This window comes from Salvelinus alpinus, chromosome 28 (genome assembly GCF_045679555.1).
Source record: "Salvelinus alpinus chromosome 28, SLU_Salpinus.1, whole genome shotgun sequence".
Lineage (NCBI taxonomy): Eukaryota > Metazoa > Chordata > Actinopteri > Salmoniformes > Salmonidae > Salvelinus > Salvelinus alpinus.
The window spans coordinates 14,061,733-14,082,044 of record NC_092113.1 but is presented as its reverse complement, the minus strand read 5'-3'; the positions used below and the strand labels follow the sequence as shown (position 1 = coordinate 14,082,044).

The 20,312-nt window shown below is 42.3% G+C and overlaps 1 protein-coding gene across 1 annotated transcript in view; it reads left to right on the top strand.

The window, feature by feature from the left end:
• LOC139557235 (multiple epidermal growth factor-like domains protein 6) overlaps positions 1 to 19,685 on the top strand; it is an 88,118-nt gene extending 68,433 nt beyond the window's left edge. The window contains exons 24-34 of the mRNA XM_071371764.1: positions 628 to 756; positions 1,007 to 1,135; positions 2,733 to 2,864; positions 3,127 to 3,255; positions 3,474 to 3,602; positions 3,735 to 3,863; positions 4,216 to 4,344; positions 4,441 to 4,569; positions 4,756 to 4,884; positions 5,116 to 5,244; positions 19,345 to 19,685. Of these exons, the coding sequence (XP_071227865.1) occupies positions 628 to 756; positions 1,007 to 1,135; positions 2,733 to 2,864; positions 3,127 to 3,255; positions 3,474 to 3,602; positions 3,735 to 3,863; positions 4,216 to 4,344; positions 4,441 to 4,569; positions 4,756 to 4,884; positions 5,116 to 5,244; positions 19,345 to 19,433 (1,382 nt within the window). The 3' untranslated portion in view covers positions 19,434 to 19,685. The remainder of the gene's footprint in view (positions 1 to 627; positions 757 to 1,006; positions 1,136 to 2,732; positions 2,865 to 3,126; positions 3,256 to 3,473; positions 3,603 to 3,734; positions 3,864 to 4,215; positions 4,345 to 4,440; positions 4,570 to 4,755; positions 4,885 to 5,115; positions 5,245 to 19,344) is intronic.
• The last annotated feature ends 627 nt before the right edge of the window (positions 19,686 to 20,312 follow it).

Here is a 20,312-nt window from a genome sequence, read left to right as displayed (position 1 = left end):
GGATGGGGATGGCTGTGCACCTCCCCCATCTAAAAAGAGGAATCTAGGGGATCTTCTTAAGGAGGAAATGGGACCTCTAAGCTTAACTCCGCCACCCTTGACAGTGCGCTGTGACACCGAGATGATGCACTATTTGAAAGAGGAGGTACCGGACGCATCAGATGACCCTCTGTCATGGTGGCGGGATAACCACTCTAGCTTTCCTTTCTTGGCTCAACTTGCCAAGAAGTCCATGTGCATTTGCGCAACCAAATCCGGACGTGATTGGGAGTCCCATAGGGTGGCGCACAATTGGCCCAGCGCCGTCCGGGTTTGGCCAGGGTAGGCCGTCATTGTAAATAAGAATTTGTTCTTAACTGACTTGCCTAGTTAAATAAAGGTTAAATTAAAAATAAATGTAAAAAATAGCACCGCGCCAGAGAAAGTGTTCACCACAGCAGGGAACATCTCTGTCCAGTCTTCACTGAACCCCGATAAAGTAAACATGCTGGAGTTTCTTTGTCTCCAAGCCAAGGGTAAGAGCTACGTCTTGCGGTTCAATATGAGAAGCAGCAGTGCAGAGGAGCATAAGCATTTTGACAGCAGTTCAACATGTTTTTGTTTTTTGTGCACTTGTGTCCTAAACAGCGTGTGAGGCTGGCCTGTTTGGCCCAGGGTGTGAGGAGCGGTGTCGATGTAGCCATGGGGATGTGTGTGACCAAGTCAGCGGTGTGTGTTTGTGTCCTCCTGGCTGGAGGGGACCCAAGTGTGACAGAGGTAAGGCCAGAATGCTGATCTAGGATCAGTCTAGCCTTTTAAATCATAATGAATAAGATTACATGGACAGGGGATACCTGATCATACATCAGCAAACCTACTCAGAGGCGCTTTATAAATACAGGTCCTGATATATAGTAAAATATGAATGTATAGTAACTATTTATTACAAGGACCTGTATATACTGTAAATCACAATAGACTATGCATTGACTTCATTGAACATATGTAATTTCCCTGTTCACCACAGCCTGTTTACCTGGCTCCTATGGGAATGACTGTCTGAGCTACTGTAACTGTCCCCACGGCACTTCCTGTAACCATGTGTCTGGCAAATGTGGCTGTCCCCCTGGAGTCACTGGCAATGGCTGTGAGCAAAGTGAGTGACTTGGGGAAGCTGAAGGATAGTGAAGATGTGTTGTGTATTGTACTGTTTTTCTTGTTTTGTGTTGCATTGAACAAAATAACAGACTCTGCAATGACATTTACACACGACACATGCAATGATTAGAAATCAGCTGTTTAGCAACCTAACAAGTTAGCATTAGTTTGGTGATAGATTGTGGTGTGTCATAGTGTATTAAGTGCCTGTAGAGGGAGCTCTGGTCTAGCCTAGAAGCTAGAGCCAGAGGGATAGGAGAATAGAGTAATGGAGAACAGAATGCTATGGCCATATTTGAATAGTTCAGAAATGTATCCTTAGTTCCTTGAGGTAAGCACAGATCTAGTATGCTTTCACCATCAACAATCCAACCATTGCAGATCTATGATAACCTCAAGGAAATTAGGAAGGAAGGATGCATTTCTGAGGTATTCGAACAGGGCCTATGAGGTAGATATGCATTGTATGTAATGGTGGTGCTGCATGAAATTACAGTAAATATACATGTTTTCTTATTTCCAGCTACAGTAGGCATACAGAACATTTGGAAAGTACTCAGACCCCTTGACCTTTTCCACATTTTGTTACGTTACAGCCAATTTCTAAAATGGACTAAATAGATTTTTTTCCTCATCAGTCTACACACAATACCCCAAAATGACAAAGCAAAAACAGTTTAAAAAAAAAATGTTTGCACATTTATTAAAAATATAAACAGAAATATGTTATTTACATAAGTATTCAGATCCTTTGCTGTGAAATTGAGCTCAGGTGCATCCTGTTTCTATAGAGATGTTTCTACAACTTGAATGGAGTCCTCCTGTGGTAAATTCAATTGATTTGACATGATTTGGAGAAACAAGATTCTCTGGTCTGAAGAAACCAAGACGGAACTCTGGAGGAAACATGGCACCATCCCTACGGAGAAGCACGGTGTTGGCAGCATCATGCTGTGGGGATGTTGTTCAGCGGCAGGGACTGGGAGACTAGTCAGGATCGAGGCAAAGATGAATGGATCAAAGTACAGAGAGATCCTTGATGAAAACCTTCTCCAGAGTGCTAAAGACCTCAGACTAGGGCGAAGGTTCACCTTCCAACAGGACAACGACCCTAAGCACACAGCCAAGACAACGCAGAAGTGGCTTCTGGACAAGTCTCTAAATGTCATTGAGTGGCCCAGCCGGAGCCTGTACTTGAACCCTATCGAACATCTCTGGAGAGACCTGAAAATAGCTGTGCAACGATGCTCCCCATCCAACCTGACAGAGCTTGACAAGGATCTGCAGAGAAGAATGGGAGAAACTCCCCAAATACAGGTGTGCCAAGCTTGTAGCATCATACCCAATAAGACTTGAGGCAGTAATCCCTACCAAAGGTGCTTCATTTTTTATAAATTTACTAACATTTCTAAAAACCTGTTTTTGTATTGTCATTGTGAGGTAGATTGATGAGAAGAAAAAAAACTATTGAATCCATTTTAGAATAGGGCTGTAACGTAACAAAATGTGGAAAAAGTCAAGTGTTCTGAATACTTCAGAATGCACTGTACCTTTGTTGTATGGGAGTTGGTGTGTGTCGTGTGTTTCTCTGCCAGTATGCCAACCTGGCACGTATGGGCTGAACTGTAACCAGGTGTGCCAGTGCTCTGGCACCAACCAGCTGTGCCACCCTGTCACCGGCCTCTGCTTCTGCGCCCCGGGTTACCATGGCAACAACTGTGATCAAGGCAACCACCCCACACACATACACAGACAGACACACACTTCCTTAACCAATGTCACAAAGGAATTCCACTGTTGAAAGTTTGTTAGCTTACAATAGTCATAGTTAGGTTCAGGAGTTTTTCCACAATGTGATCTGATCAGGAAAAACTCTTGGCCCTAGTTATGACATCAGCTGATCAGAAGAAACCGTTGCTCTTACCAGTAGGTAATGTTTTAACCATAATAACTACCACAACTAGGTCCTGTGTGTGTTTGCCTCGACAGAGTGTGACATGGGACGGTATGGCCCAAACTGTGAACGCCCGTGCCAGTGTCTGAATGCCGGTGTGTGCCAGACCACCACGGGCACCTGTCAGTGCCCATCTGGGTACATCGGAGCAGACTGCAACACCAGTGAGTACCAGCGTGTGCCAGGGGAATGGGCATATCCATAGGCTATTGACAGAAGGAGGGGAGAGTGGACATTTACATATATAATACATTGATATGTGCATAGTATTTAGTTCAACATTAGAAAGTAAAATGGTAATTGCATGTATTTTTGATCAGTACCATATAACATTTGGTATGGTCTCCTCTCTTTCCCCTATCTTTTCCTATGGTTCTACCAGCATGCCCATCAGGGCGCTATGGGCAGGACTGTGCCAGGGTGGCCCTGTGTGGCGAGGGGGCACGAAGTGACCCAGAGACGGGCAGGTGTGTGTGCAAGGCGGGCCAGCGGGGAGAAGACTGCAGACAGGGTAACACACACACATATTTATGTTTATTCTTGCTCCACAATGAGTGTAATCAATGTAATAATCCACCCCGTCAAGTTTTATTGACATTCTATAGTATGTGTGTGTGTGCGTGTGCGTGTGTGTGTGTGTCAGGTTGTGCCCAGGGCTGGTATGGGGAAGACTGTGGTCAGCACTGTAACTGCAGTAACGGTGGTGTGTGTGAACTGGTCTCTGGAGGCTGTACCTGCGGACTAGGCTGGACCGGACCCAGCTGTGATACAGGTGACCTGACTATACATACTATTTTAAATCTTTCAATGTCTTTGCTTATTTGCTTACTCCAACCTGGAGTGCCAGGTAGGTGATGTTTGCAGAGACATTTATATTGGTTCAATTGCATCAGAAAGCTCAATCAAGCACATACACAGTATTTCATTTATTTCAAATAGTATTTAAACCCCTGTCGTGACAACCATGTCAACAGCTCACATTTCACATTTACCTCGTTGTGTTGTTTTGTGAATTGATGTGAAGACTCCATTTGAGTGCCCCTGATATCATGAGCCCGTGACACCATTCCATTGCTTACCCATGACAAGGTTTTGTATGTGTTTTCTGTTGCTTGGTCATTCAGAGTGCCCATCAGGGAGTTACGGAGCCAACTGCAAACTGCGGTGTGATTGTCATAACAACGGGACGTGTGACAGAGTGACGGGAGAGTGCCAGTGTGACCCGGGATACTATGGTCACCTGTGTGAACATGGTGAGGCAGGGCCATTCAGTCTGTCTGATGTTCTGTTGTTCTGTTTGATGTTCTAAAGTTCTAATATTCTGTCTGATGTTCTAATGTTCTGTCTAGCCTGCCCTGCTGGTTTCTATGGCCACCGCTGTCAGCGCCAGTGTAAGTGCCGAGGCCTCGCCCCCTGTGACCCAAGCACAGGGCACTGTCTCTGCCCTACTGGTTACCATGGATACCACTGTGAGAAAGGTGAAAAGCAGTTTAACAGTCAGAAATAAGGATTAGGCTGAGATTTAGTAGATACAATTGCTGATAAAGTGGGACTGTTACATGCCCCAGTCATAGTCTTTTACCTGCAATGCTGAAGGATGGGGATTACTTTTCATTCTCATATCCATGTGTGCCATGAATGCTCCCTCTCATTCCCTGTTACAGAGTGTGAGCAGCGTCGTTTCGGGGTGGGCTGCAACCAGTCATGTGACTGCGAGGGGGACACCCCATGTGACCCCATGACCGGCCACTGTCTGTGCCCCACAGGGAAGATGGGAACGCGCTGTGACACAAGTAGTTGTTTGTTTCTTTTGATCTAATATTGAAGTAGTGTGATTTATCAACATTCTTCAAATGACTATGGGGTGACTCCTAACTTCCACTTAAGTCAAATGTTCACTTAGTCTCCCATTAACATCAATGCAGTTAGACTTAAAGTCAATGTAAGGATTCAACCATGCCAAACAACACTACAATCTAAAAGTGTTGTCGTACTTCTTGTTTCCCTGTCTGGGTCGTGTCCAGATTGTCCAGTGAACCACTACGGCCCGGACTGTTCTGAGAGCTGTGAGTGTAGGAACGGGGCACGGTGTGATCCACGGAACGGCCGCTGCACTTGTCTACAGGGCTGGATAGGACCTACCTGTCAGGAAGGTACGTGTATTAATAAGGTGACGGTACAGAGCATGCTACACTAAGGACTGCATGACAAGGATAAATATCCCACTGATTATGGCGCTATACAAAAACACACATGTACAGAGACATTTAAGATAAAAATCAACTTGGGACACACTTTACAATAAAACAATACAAATAAAGGACATAAAAAGCAAGCAGATGGCAATACAATATATGAACAGTGGTGTAAAGTACTTAAGTAGTTAACCTCGACAGGATAGGTGTTTCTATACCGGAACGGTTAAGCTAACGTGCGCTAATGTGATTAGCGTGACAGTTGTAAGAAAAAGCAAATTTTCCAGGACATAGACATGTCTTCTATGGGCAGAAAGCTTAAATTCTTATTAATCTAACTGCACTGTCCAATTTACAGTAGCTATTACTGTGAAAAATATCATGCTATTGTTTGAGGAGAGTGCACAACAACAAAAAACATCACGGCAACTGGTTTGATACATTCACCTCTGAAGGTAAATAATGTACTTACATTCAGTAATCTTGCTCTGATTTGTCATCCTGAGGGTCCCAGAGATAAAATGTAGCATATCTTTGATTGATAAAATACAATTTTGTATTCAAATGTAGGAACTGGATTCTACAGTTTGAGTCCCTGCTGTCTCTGGCTCTACACCCACCCCACCCCGCCCGGTCATCTAGATGTGTGAAAGTTAGTGTATAAGCTAATGATCCATCATGGAGTCTAAGCAAGAGAGGGTCACCTCGCTTCTAGTCCTTAGGAAACCATGCAGTATTTAGTTTTTAAAAATGTATTATTTCTTGTTATATTTTGCTGCACTGTCGGATCTAGAAGCAAGCAAGCACAAGCATTTCGCCACACTCGCAGTAACATCTGCAACCATGTGTATGTAACCAATCAAATCTGATTTGTATGACATTCCTGGGAGTGTGTAAACTTAAATTTTGTATTACCATATCATTTTTGTATGTTCTCTATAGTTATGTACTTGAAAATGTATCAATTGACCAATTCAGCACATTTGGGAAGACTTGATGCAAAATATTGTCCAATATTGCCATGCTTCACTAGATCAATCTGAAACTTTGCACACCCACTGCTGCCATCTATTGGCCAAAATCTAAATTACGCCTAAAGTGCAATAATACATTATGGCCTTTCTCTTGCATATCAAAGATGATGAAAAAAATGCATGTTTATTTCATTGTATTGTCTTTTACCAGATCTAATGTGTTATATTCTCCTACATTAATGTCACATTTCCACAAACTTCAAAGTTTTTCCTTTCAAATGGTATCAAGAATATGCATATCCTTGCTTCAGGTCCTGAGCTACAGGGAGTTAGATTTGGGTATGTCATTTTAGGCGAAAATTGAAAAAAATAGGGTACGATCCTTAGGTATCTTTACTTTTATTCAAGTATGACAATTGGGTACTTTTCCACTACTGTATATGAATAAAAGATGACATTTCTAAAATGATAATGAAAGCTGTTTCATAAGAATTCAGTCTAAAGAAAAGAACGCTCTTTCTTCTCTCTCTGTCTTCTCGTCTGCAGGAGGGTCCTCACGTCTCCACAGCAGTCCCAACAGAAACCAAGAAAATAAGCACTCACAGACTCCTGTTCCAGTATAGCACCCCCTACTGACTGACCCCCAGCTGGGGCTTACTGGTCACCTCTAGAGGTCACAGAGCTCAAAACTGAACTGACACACTCAAAACAATAGACTGTTTATACAGAGATGGGAGTGCAATGGCATGGACTTGATGAACTAAATACCAGTAGGTGTCAGAGAATTTGTACCGAGACATTCTATTGGTGTTAGCGCCGGGACCTATGAACTGGTAGATGCCATTTATGGAGAGTTGTCTAGTCGCAGACATTGATGAGACAATGGAGTTCACATAACACACTAGGATTGATTCTGCTACACTTCACGCTACGGGGTTGACTCTGCTACACTTCACGCTACGGGGTTGACTCTGCTACACTTCACGTTACAGGGTTGACTCTGCTACTCTTCACGCTACGGGGTTGACTCTGCTACACTTCACGCTACGGGGTTGACTCTGCTACACTTCACGCTACGGGGTTGACTCTGCTACACTTCACGCTACGGGGTTGACTCTGCAACACTTCACGCTACGGGGTTGACTCTGCTACACTTCACGCTACAGGGTTGACTCTGATACACTTCACGCTACAGGGTTGACTCTGCTACACTTCACTCTACGGGGTTGACTCTGCTACACTTCACGCTACGGGGTTGACTCTGCTACATTTTGCTTGACGGGGATGACTCTGCTACACTTCACGCTACAGGGTTGACTCTGCTACTCTTCACGCTACGGGGTTGACTCTGCTACTCTTCACGCTACGGGGTTGACTCTGCTACATTTTGCTTGACGGGGTTGACTCTGCTACACTTCACGCTACGGGGTTGACTCTACTACACTTCACGCTACGGGGTTGACTCTGCTACACTTCACGCTACGGGGTTGACTCTGCTACACTTCACGCTACGGGGTTGACTCTGCTACACTTCACGCTACGGGGTTGACTCTGCTACACTTCACGCTACGGGGTTGACTCTGCTACTCTTCACGCTACGGGGATGACTCTGCTACTCTTCACGCTACGGGGTTGACTCTGCTACACTTCACGCTACAGGGTTGACTCTGCTATACTTTTTTTATGGGGTTGACTCTGCTACACTTCATGTTATGCGGTTGACTCTCAAAAGGTACTCAAGAGTTACCTGGCACTGGTACACTTTTTCTAGTTTGCCCTGTATAAGAGGACATTTCTGGGTCAAATTCCAAAAAGGACAAAGTTATGCAGAGGTTTGCGGCATTATTTACTGTAAAATGCAGTTTAGTTGTTGAAAATCATGAACCATGATTAACTGTGTGTATTTGTCTGTACATTGCATGTATGTAAATGTATTCACGTCTACAATACAATCATGTTGTACTTATACTCTCACGATATGGTAGTACCTCATTGGAAGGAGGTTTTCACATTGAGGAGATTTGCTTTTCATTCATAAAATTTGTTGTACATTGGAGTAATATCATTGAAGTTGTAGTCCTGCTTATTGGCTTCTCCAAAAACAATAGTTTACACACACATGATCCATTTGTTCTCTTTGCTGCCACCGTTGCACTATACAGACTCCTATGACACAGTTGATTTAACGATAAGAAACAATTCAGGATAAAGTTCATCTGAATGAAATGTTCTACAGTATTTAGAAAGTCTGCACCCACTATTGATGATGTGCACATTCATGCACACAGCTCAATAGGCTTTAGTCCATATGCTTTAAACTCTATTTTTTTTATTTTACCTTTATTTAACTAGGCAAGTCAGTTAAGAACAAATTCTTATTTTCAATGACGGCCTAGGAACAGTGGGTTAACTGCCTTGTTCAGGGGTAGAACGACAGATTTTTACCTTGTCTGCTCGTGGACTCGATCTTGCAACCTTTCGGTTACTAGTCCAACACACTAGGCTACCTGCCGCCCCAAGTAAGTTACAGCTCCTCAGCGAAATGGAGGGAAAATTGCTGCGGTTTTCAATAAAGCAATTTTGGGATTGTAGCATGTGCGCTGCAAAATATAACTTAAACCAGAAGTAAAGCTTTAGAATGTATTTAAAGAGGAATTCCACTGCTTTTCAAGCTCATATTCATCATCTCATGCAGTCTAAGCGCAAATGCCCTTAGGCTGCATCTGCCCTATATAGAGCCAGGGATAGCAGAGGGGAGTCATGTACAACTATTCTACAGATGCTATACATTTACTTAGCCTGATCCCAGATCTGTATGTACATTAGCAAACCCCTCTGACTGTATGTATGGGAGCAATAATCACAAGAGTTTGCTAAAGCACATACAGGTATGGGACAAGGATTAAAATGATAATCTTGGTCATTGCCAGCCAGTGTGATCAAACTGCATGGTCAAATGCAATATGATGCAAATGCAAGGTGTTCTACATTCCTGCAGAAGCCTCTGTCACCATCTTCTGGTGGATCTCCACATTACATATTGTGATCTGTCTGGCTTCCAAAAAGAGCTACAACAACTATACAACAAGTTAACATGAATTTTTAGAATTGATTGCCATATACACACACACACACATACATACATACACACTACCGTTCAAAGTTTTTTTTGTCCATTAAAATAACATCAAATTGATCCAAAATAAAATGTAGACATTGTTAATGTTGTAAATTACTATTGTAGCTGGAAACGGCAGATATTTCATGGAATATCTACATAGGCGTACAGAGGCCCATTATCAGCAACCATCACTCTTGTGTTCCAATGACAAGTTGTGTTAGCTAATCCAAGTTTATAATTTTAAAAAGGCTAATTGATCATTAGAAAACCCTTTTGCAATTATCTTAGCACAGCTGAAAACTGTTGTTCTGATTAAAGAAGCAATAAAAGTAGCCTTCTTTAGACTAGTTGAGTATCTGGAGCATCTGCATTTGTGGGTTCGATTGCAGGCTCAAAATGGCCAGAAACAAAATACTTTCTTCTGAAACTCGGCAGTCTATTTTTGTTCTTAGAAATGAAGGCTTTTCCATGCGAGAAATTGCCAAGAAACTGAAGATCTCGTATAATGCTGTGTACTACTCCCTTCACAGAACAGCGTAAACTGGCTCTAACCAGAATAGAAAGAGGAGTGGGAGGCCCCGGTGCACAACTGAGCAGGACGACAAGTACATTAGAGTGTCTAGTTTGAGAAACAGAAGACTCACAAGTCCTCAACTGGCAGCTTCATGAAATAGTACCCGCAAAACACCAGTCTTAACGTCAACAGCGAAGAGGCAACTCCGGGATGCTGGTCTTCTTCTTCTTATACTTAAAAAAACAAAAACACAATTTGACTCACCAGGGCTGCGTTTACACATAACTTTTCACATCAGATCTTTTTCAGAGCTACATAAAATACACATTTAAAAAAGATCTGATTTGGCTGCCTTTCTAAACGCAGCCCAGGTAGCCATTTAAGCATATTTTACACCTGCATTAACGTGGTTTGTTGCATCTACACATGGTATTAAAATGTGTCTCTTATCTGTTTACTGTGTCCGCATTGTGACCAGATTACCTGATCTCTCCCTGAATGCTAATTATTTGAAAGATATTTCAAAATAATATCCATTTTAAGACAGATTGATGCCATAAAACAATGGTGTCACCTGTAAATGACTTTAAAGGGCAGGATAATGGATATGTTTACATGCACATAATAATGTTTATAGTGAATACTTAATATAATAGTTTGCTTAAAACATGTCCACTATTTAGAGGTCCAATCCTGCAAGGGCGTGTTAATCCTTAATAGTCTAAGATGGGGGAGGGGGTGGGGTTCTACAAAGCTATATGGAATTGTTTTAAGAAAGTATTACCAATAATCATTTATCTATTTGATTTAGAATTTTAAGACCCCTTGAAGTATACAAAATAATATATACACTACCCGCCAAAAGTTTTACAATACCTACTCATTTAAGAGTTTTTCTTTATTTTTACTATTTTCTACATTGTAGAATAATAGTGAAGACATCAAAACTATGAAATAACACAAATACAATCATGTAGTAACCAAAATAGTGTTAAACAAATCAAAATGTATTTTAAATGTGAGATTCTTCAAAGTAGCCACCGTTTGCCTTGACAGCTTTGCACACTCTTGGCATTCTCTCAACCAGCTTCATAAGGTAGTCACCTGGAATGCATTTCAATTAACAGGTGTGCCTTCTTAAAAGGTCATTTGTGGAATTTCTTTCCTTCTTAATGCATTTGAACCAATCAGTTGTGTTGTAACAAGGTAGGGTTGGTATACAGAAGATAGCCCTATTTAGTAAATGACCAAGTCCATATTATGGCAAGAACAGCTCAAATAAGCAAAGAGAAAGAAAGTCCATCATTACTTTAAGACATGGAGGTCAGGCAATCCGGAAAATTTCAAGAACTTTGAAAGTTTCTTCAAATGCAGTCGCAAAAACCATCAAGAGCTATAATGAAACTGGCTCTCATGAAGACCGCCACAGGAAAGGAAGACCCAGAGTTACCTCTGCTGCAGAGGATAAGTTCATTAGAGTTACCAGACTCAAAAATCGGCAATTGACTGCACCTCAGATTGCAACCCAAATAAAAGTAACAGACGCATCTCAACATCAACTGTTCAGAGGAGACTGTGTGAATCAGGCCTTCATGGTCTAATTGCTGCAAAGAAACCACTACTAAAGCACACCAATAATAAGAAGAGACTTACTTGGGCTAAGAACCACGAGCAATGGACATTAGACCAGTAGAAATCTGTCCTTTGGTCTGATGAGTCCAAATTGGAGATTTTTAGTTCCAACCGCTGTGTACAGTGCCTTAAAGTATTCAACCCCCTTGGCGTTTTTCCTATTTTGTTGCACTACAACCCGTAATTTAAATAGATTTTTATTTGGATTTCTTGTAATGGACATACACAAAATAGTCCAAATTGGTGAAGTGAAATGGGAAAAAATTACTTGTTTCCCCAAAAAATTGAAAAGTGGTGCTTGCATGTGTATTCACCCCTTTTGCTATGAATACCCTAAATAAGATCTGGTGCAACCAATTACCTTCAGAAGTCACATAATTAGTTAAACTAAGTCCACCTGTGTGCAATCTAAGTGTCACATGATCTCAGTATATATACACCTGTTCTGAAAAGCCCCAGAGTCTGTAAACCCACTAAGCAAGGGGCACCACCAAGCAAGCGACACTATGAAGACCAAGGAGCTCGCCAATCAGGTCAGGGACAAAGTTGTGGAGAAGTACTAATCAGGGTTGGGTTATAAAAAAATATCCAAAACTTTGAACATCCCACGGAGCACCATTAAATCCATTATTAAAAAATGGAAAGAATATGGCACCACAACAAACCTGCCAAGAGAGGGCCGCCCACCAAAACTCACAGACCAGGCAAGGAAGGCTTTAATCCGAGAAGCAACAAAGAGACCGAAGATAACACTGAAGGAGCTGCAAAGCTCCACAGCGGAGATTGGAGTTTCTGTCCATAGGAACACTTTAAGCCGTACACGATCCAGTTGCAGAGGGAGGTGTTTAGTCCCAGGGTCCTTAGTTTAGTGATGAGCTTTGAGGGCACTATGGTGTTGAATGCTGAGCTGTAGACAATGAATAGCATTCTCATGTGTTTCTTTTGTCCAGGTGGGAAAGGGCAGTGTGGAGTGCAATAAAGATTGCATCTGTGGATCTGTTAGGGCAGTATGCAAATTGGAGTGGGTTTCTGGGATAATGGTTTTGATGTGAGCCATAACCATCCTTTCAAAGCACTTCATGGCTACAGACGTGAGTGCTATGGGTCGGTAGTCATTTAAGCAGGTTACCTTGGTGTTCTTGGGCACAGGGACTATGGTGGTCTGCTTAAAACATGTTGGTATTACAGACTCGGTCAGGGACAGGTTGAAATGTCAGTGAAGACACTTGCCAGTTGGTCAGCGCATACTTGGAGTACACATCCTGGTAATCCATCTGGCAATGCAGCCTTGTAAATGTTGACCTGTTTGAAGGCCTTACTTACATTGGCTAAGGAGGGAGTGATCACACAGTCGTCCAGAACAGCTGATGCTCTCTTGCGTGCTTCTGTGTTGCTTGCCTGGAGGCGAGCATAGAAGTTATTTAGCTCGTCTGGTAGGCTTGAGTCACTGGGCAGCTCATGGCTGTGCTTCCCTTTGTACTCTGTAGTAGTTTGCAAGCCCTGCCACATCCGACGAGCGTCGGGGCTGGTGTAGTACGATTCAATCTTAGTCCTGTATTGATGCTTTGTCTGTTTGATGGATTGTCGGAGGGCATAGCGGGATGTCTTGAAAGCGGTAGCTCTGCCCTTTAGCTCAGTGCAGATGTTGCCTGTAATCCATGGCTTCTGGTTGGGGTATTTACGTATGGTCACTGTGGGGATGACGCCATCGATGCACTTATTGATGAAGCCCGTGACTGATGTGGTGTACTTCTCAATGCCATCGGAAGAATCCCGGAACATATTCCAGTCTGTGCTAGTAAAACAGTCCTGTAGCTTAGCATCTGCGCCCTCTGACCACTTCCTAATTGAGTGAGTCACTGGTGCTTCCTGCTTTAGTTTTGCCTGTAAGCAGGAATCAGGAGGATAAAGTTATGGTCAGATTTGCCAAATGGAGGGTGAGGGAGAGCATTGTACGCGTCTCTGTGTGTGGAGTATACAGCTCATCTTACTGCCAGCATCAGATTGTGGTGGACAAATAGACAGCTGCAAAAAATATAGATGAAAACTCTCTTGGTAAATTGTGTGGTCTACAGCTTACCATGAAATACTCTACCTCAGGTGAGCAAATCCCAGAGAATTCCTTAATATTAGATTTTGTGCACCAGCTGTTATTTACAAATAGACACAGACCGCCACCCTTGTCTTACCAGAGGCAGCTGTTCCATCTTGCCGATGGACCATGACATCGTTCAGCCACGACTCTGTGAAACACAAGATATTACAGTTTTTAATGTCCCATTGGTAGGATATCCTTGATCGGAGCTGATCCATTCTGTTATCCAGTGATTATACGTTGGCTAATAGGACTGATGGTAGAGGGTGTTTACTCACTCGCCTACAAATTCTCAGAAGGCAGCCCGACCGCCGCCCCCTTTATCGCACTCTTTTCTTCACGTAAATGACGGGGATTTGGGCCAGTTCCCGAGATAGCAGTATAACCTTTACGTCGGACTCATTAAAGGAAAAAATCTTTGTCTAGTTCAAGGTGAGTAATCGCTGTTCTGATGTCCAGAAGTTATTTTCGGTCATAAGAGACGGTAGTAGCAATATTACTGTATGTACAAAATAAGTTAAAAAAATAAGATACTAATAACGCGAAAAAAGGAACAAAACAGCACAGTTTCTTTGGAGCACATAAAACGGCAGCCGTCCCGTCAGGCGCCATTAATGAATACAATATGTCTACACAAAAGTATGTGGATACCCCTTCAAATTGGTGGTTTCGGCTATTTCAGCCACACCCGTTGCTGGCAGGTGTATAAAATCGAGGACACAACCATGCAATCTCTATAGACAAACATTGGCAGTAGAATGGCCTTACTGAAAAGCTCAGTGGCTTTCAACGTGGCAACGTCATAGGATGCCACCTTTCCAAAAAGTCAGTTCATCACATTTCTGCCCTGCTAGAGCTGCCCTGGTCAACTATAAGTGCTGTTATTGTGAATTGGAAATGTCTAAGAGCAACAGCGGCACAGCCGTAAAGTGGTAGGCCACACAAGCTCACCGAACGGAACCTCCAAGTGCTTAAGTGCATAAAAATCGTCTGTCCTCGGTTGCAACCGAGTTCCAAACTGCCTCTGAAAGCAACGTCAGCACAGGAACTGTTTTTCGGGAGCTTCATGAAATGGGTTTCCATGGCCAAGCAGCCGCACACAAGCCTAAGATTATCATGTGCAATGCCAAGCGTCGGCTGGAGTGGTGTAAAGCTCGCTGCCATTGGACTCTGGGGCAGTGGAAATGCATTCTCTGGAGTGATGAATCACGCGGATGCCAGGAGAACGCTACCTGCCCCAATGCATAGTGCCAACTGTAAAGTTTGGTGGAGGAGGAATATTGGTCTGGGGCTGTTTTTCATGGTTCGGGCTAGGTCCCTTAGTTCCAGTGAAGGGAAATCTTAATGTTACAACATACAATGACATTATAGACGATTCTGTGCTTCCAACTTTGTGGCAACAGTTTGGGGAAGGTCCTCTTAAAGGCAAACACTGCTATGGCCTAATAGTCATATTACATGGACATTTACACATAAATGTAAGCCTACAAAGTTTTATATGCATTTTTATTATCGTCTACTTCGTCACTTATGCGTTATTTGACTCGAGGACAAACAGTGGATCGTTTTTTCCTAAAATAAAAACCTTGGATTTGAACTCTCGTCCATCGTATTTTGCTTTCTCTGGACTTTACTTCTTTGTGGACCATACCACCAATTAGTGATAGCGGTAAGGGAGGTGTAGATTACAGCTATTTGACGTAATTACAAGCGTCAGCGACCTTTTTTAACATTGTATGAATATACATTTACATGTTACATAATCCTCCTACATCTTTATTTCTGTGAAAACACATGAATGTGTGTGATTGGCAAAATCATGGGATTTTGTCATATGCAAAAACGTGCTTTTTAAAAATTGAGTAGCTAGTAGCCTGCCTTGTCAAGGATGCATCATGCAATATTGAGTGGGACACTACACTTTACAGATCTAGTGGAACAAAAGTAAGCCTTGAATTTGGAGGTTTAAAATATCCTTCTGGTGGCCAAGTTGACCTGTTTTAAGAAATACCATTGGTTGGTGGCTACAAAGTCTAAGATCTTTGTTAATAAGATTAAGCAGAATTTGGTACAGGAAATAGTCACTGTCAGCTGGTGAAGTTAGCATAGGATTACTAACGTGTGCCAGGTTATCTGATGGGACCACAGGGCAAACGTGTGCCAGGTTATTTGATGGGACCATAGGGCTAACGTGTGCCAGGTTATTTGATGGGACCACAGGGCTAACGTGTGCCAGGTTATCTGATGGGACCACAGGGCTAACGTGTGCCAGGTTATCTGATGGGACCACAGGGCTAACGTGTGCCAGGTTATCTGATGGGACCACAGGGCTAACGTGTGCCAGGTTATCTGATGGGACCACAGGGCTAACGTGTGCCAGGTTATCTGATGGGACCATAGGGCTAACGTGTGCCAGGTTATCTGATGGGACCACAGGGCTAACGTGTGCCAGGTTATCTGATGGGACCACAGGGCTAACGTGTGCCAGGTTATCTGATGGGACCACAGGGCTAACGTGTGCCAGGTTATCTGATGGGACCACAGGGCTAACGTGTGCCAGGTTATCTGATGGGACCACAGGGCTAACGTGTGCCAGGTTATCTGATGGGACCACAGGGCTAACGTGTGCCAGGTTATCTGATGGGACCACAGGGCTAACGTGTGCCAGGTTATCTGATGGGACCACAGGGCTAACGTGTGCCAGGTTATCTGATGGGACCATAGGGCTAACGTGTGCCAGGTTATCTGATGGGACCACAGGGCTAACGTGTGCCAGGTTATCTGATGGGACCACAGGGCTAACGTGTGCCAGGTTATCTGTTGGGACCATAGGGCTAACGTGTGCCAGGTTATCTGATGGTACCATAGGGCTAACGTGTGCCAGGTTATCTGATGGGACCACAGGGCTAACGTGTGCCAGGTTATCTGATGGGACCACAGGGCTAACGTGTGCCAGGTTATCTGATGGGACCACAGGGCTAACGTGTGCCAGGTTATCTGATGGGACCACAGTGCTAACGTGTGCCAGGTTATCTGATGGGACCACAGGGCTAACGTGTGCCAGGTTATCTGATGGGACCACAGGGCTAACGTGTGCCAGGTTATCTGATGGGACCACAGGGCTAACGTGTGCCAGGTTATCTGATGGGACCACAGGGCTAACGTGTGCCAGGTTATCTGATGGGACCACAGGGCTAACGTGTGCCAGGTTATCTGATGGGACCACAGGGCTAACGTGTGCCAGGTTATCTGATGGGACCATAGGGCAAACGTGTGCCAGGTTATCTGATGGGACCACATACAGTGTAGCGTTCTATCATGTTCAAGTACCTCAACGATTTTAATTGGCTGATGCGCATTTTGACCTGGAGGTCCAGGTTAAATTGAAACGTTTTCTAATGTTCGCAAGTACAATTACAATTACATTGTTTACAACCAATGGAGTTAAACAAGATTTGGGGGTTTTGATGAGGTACAACAGTTGAACTAAGCTCATGAGGCATTTAGTTATATTCTTCAATAATCAACTACTATATATCATTAATAAAAAAATAAAAAAAATGGATGTACCAATCACAGACTGCAACTTCAATCTACATAATTTGGGCATGTCTCAAATTAGTTTCAAATTATAATTTAATTAAACACAAACAATACAATGTTATAGCTATTTTTCAAATGTACTGGCGAGCTGTGGAAATAATTTCATTTTTGATGAAGAACAATACATTTAATTATTATGAAGAACAATAATAATTATTCATTCATTCATTCTCCTCATATAGCAGTTATACTGCTGACGTCAGCTGGCTAAAGATCTGAATTGTGGACCTGTGAAATGTTCTGTGTTTGGTATCTCTTGTACCTATGTCAGATGACATGATGTAGTATTTATTCATGAGTGATTTAATAATGAAGTTATTCTGTTCTGTACAGCGTAATCCTGTACTACTCCAGTGGCACATTGTGTAGATTGTAATTTATCAGCTCTTACAAAGGAATGCAATAATTTTTTTCGGTATGATCCTGGGATGATATTCTCCTGGATAAACCATGCTATATATGAGTTATTTAGCAGTATTTGGACTGAAATAATGAAAAAAGTGATTGTTTGGCGTTTAGTCCCAGCACACATGACGATGCAATCAGAGGACTCTTGTGGGGGGAGATATCGTAGGCGGGCTGATTGTAATTGAAACACATTACTGTTTGATTTATTCTATTCCAGTCATTACAGTAAGCCCATTCCCACCGAGATCTCCACCCACCAGCCAGCACTGGATGTAATACTTCTAAACGGACGTGACATAAAAGAATATGGTACAAATGTACAAATGCATGACCCTCTGCCACCTAATGGATAAAGCAAAAGATATGGTACAAAAAAAGACTGAAAATGCTATGTGTTGTGTAGGTAAGTAGTCTTGACTCTCCTACAATACAGTTGATAAAGAGGCGAGAGGAGATAGGGTGCAAGGTATCAATGAATTGAGATAAATCCTTTGATCTGTCACTCTACTTGTAGTTCAGAACAACAACAGTAGAGGGCAGCAGAGGAACATGGTCAGAGCAGACTTGAAAATCAATAAAACCTCTGAGATAATAACTCCCCATTCAACAGCTGGGTTTATGAAAAACAGTAAATTCTTGTTTACAATTGTGGCAATAATTCCATAGTACCATACCATCACTGTCATAGTCAAATATAAATTACGGATACAAATGTCTATTTTATAGTGTTTAGCCAACATGTACTCAAAATAGTTAGAAAAACATCAGTCTGGAAAATCACCAGGAATTCAGAAAAATCACCAGGAATTCAGCTACTAAATCAGCACTTAAAAATAATATGTTTCACCAATTCCACTCCTGGCCATTCAGTCATTTTACACAGTTTGATATACGTTTAATTTCCATAATGTGCAAGTTTGGCTCACACAATTAATAATAACATGTCTACAAACAATGAGGTTTGAGGTCAATCTACTTGAGTATCTGGAGCAAAACACCAGTCTCAATGTCAACAGTGAAGAGGCGACTCTGGGATGCGGGCCTTCTTGGCAGAGTAGCAAAGAGAAATTCATATCTCAGACTGGCCAATAAAAATAAAAGATTAAGATGGGATAAAGAACACAGACACTGGACAGAGGAACTCTGCCTAGAAGGCCAGCATCCCGGAGTTGCCTCTTCACTGTTGACGTTGAGACTGGTGTTTTGCGGGTACTATTTAATGAAGCTGCCAGTTGAAGACTTGTGAGGCGTCTGTTTCTCAAACTAGACAATCTAATGTACTTGTCCTCTTGCTCAGTTGTGCACCGGGGCCTCCTACTCCTTTTTCTATTCTGGTTAGAGCCAGCTTGCGCTGTTCTGTGAAGGTAGTAGTACACAGCCTTGTACTAGTTTCCAGCTACAATAGCCATTTACAAAATTAACAATGTCTACAATGTATTTAAGATCAATTTGATGTTATTTTAATAATACTGACTTTTATAGTCAAACTTTTTAGCAGTTTAATAATCTATAGTACAACATTACCACACAATTTATAATATACAAAATCACCATAACCTTGCTGGAGTCAATGATATTGTATACCTAAAAATGTGTAACACTAGGTTGCCTACCATTAGATTACACAAATACAGTAAATGTAGTACATCTTTTTGATCTATATATCAATCTTCTCTTGCTTTATCAACTATTCACTCTGTTATATGTACAGTGCCTGAGGAAGTACCGCAGCATCATCATGGACCACACACCCCAGCCACGAGCTGTTCACTCCCTTACCGTCGGGAAAACGGAGCATGACGTCTGATACCAACAGGCTCAGAGACAGTTTCTATCTACAAGCCATCAGACTGCTGAACACTTGAACTGGACTGACCACCTGCACTGATTCTCTGCAACTTAGCACACATGCACTCACACACGCATGCCCACACAGACATCACAATTGCTGCTACCAGATTCTTATTTACTATTGCGAATACTGCACAATTTAAGCACTTTCCTCCCAATCCCCCTTTCTCTGATGTGTAAATATTGTACAATAAATTGTGCCTTCCTGAATTATACTCTTCCTAAAATGTTTATTCTATTCTACTGAGCCATTTACTTTAAGTTTGTATTCTAATCTTTTATTATTTCTTATTGTTGTTGCATTGTCGAGAAGGAACCTACAAGTAAGCATTTAGTTGGATGGTGTATACCATGTGTACACCAACTTGAAATAAGACATGTGAGTTGCTGGGCAGTCTTACATAGAACAAACTCACTGTGATAGCTCTGTTAATCCACACAGTATATTTGTACTCAGCAGTGCCCTCTACTATTTCATTAAAGGAACTTCTCTAGGATAGGGGGCAGCATTCGGAATTTTGGATGAAAAGCGTGCCCAAATTAAACTGCCTGCTACTCATGCCCAGAAGCTAAGATATGCATATTATTAGTAGATTTGGATAGAAAACAAATTTGGATAGAAAATTTGGATGGAAGTTTCTAAAACTGTTTGAATCATGTCTGTGACTATAACAGAACTTACTTGGCAGGCGAAACCCAGAGGACAAATCATTTGTAATTTTTTTAGTTTTTGAGGTCACTCTCTTTTCAATGGGTTTTCATTGGGAATCCAGATTTCTAAGGGACCTTCTTGCAGTTCCTATTGCTTCCACTGGATGTCAAGTCTTT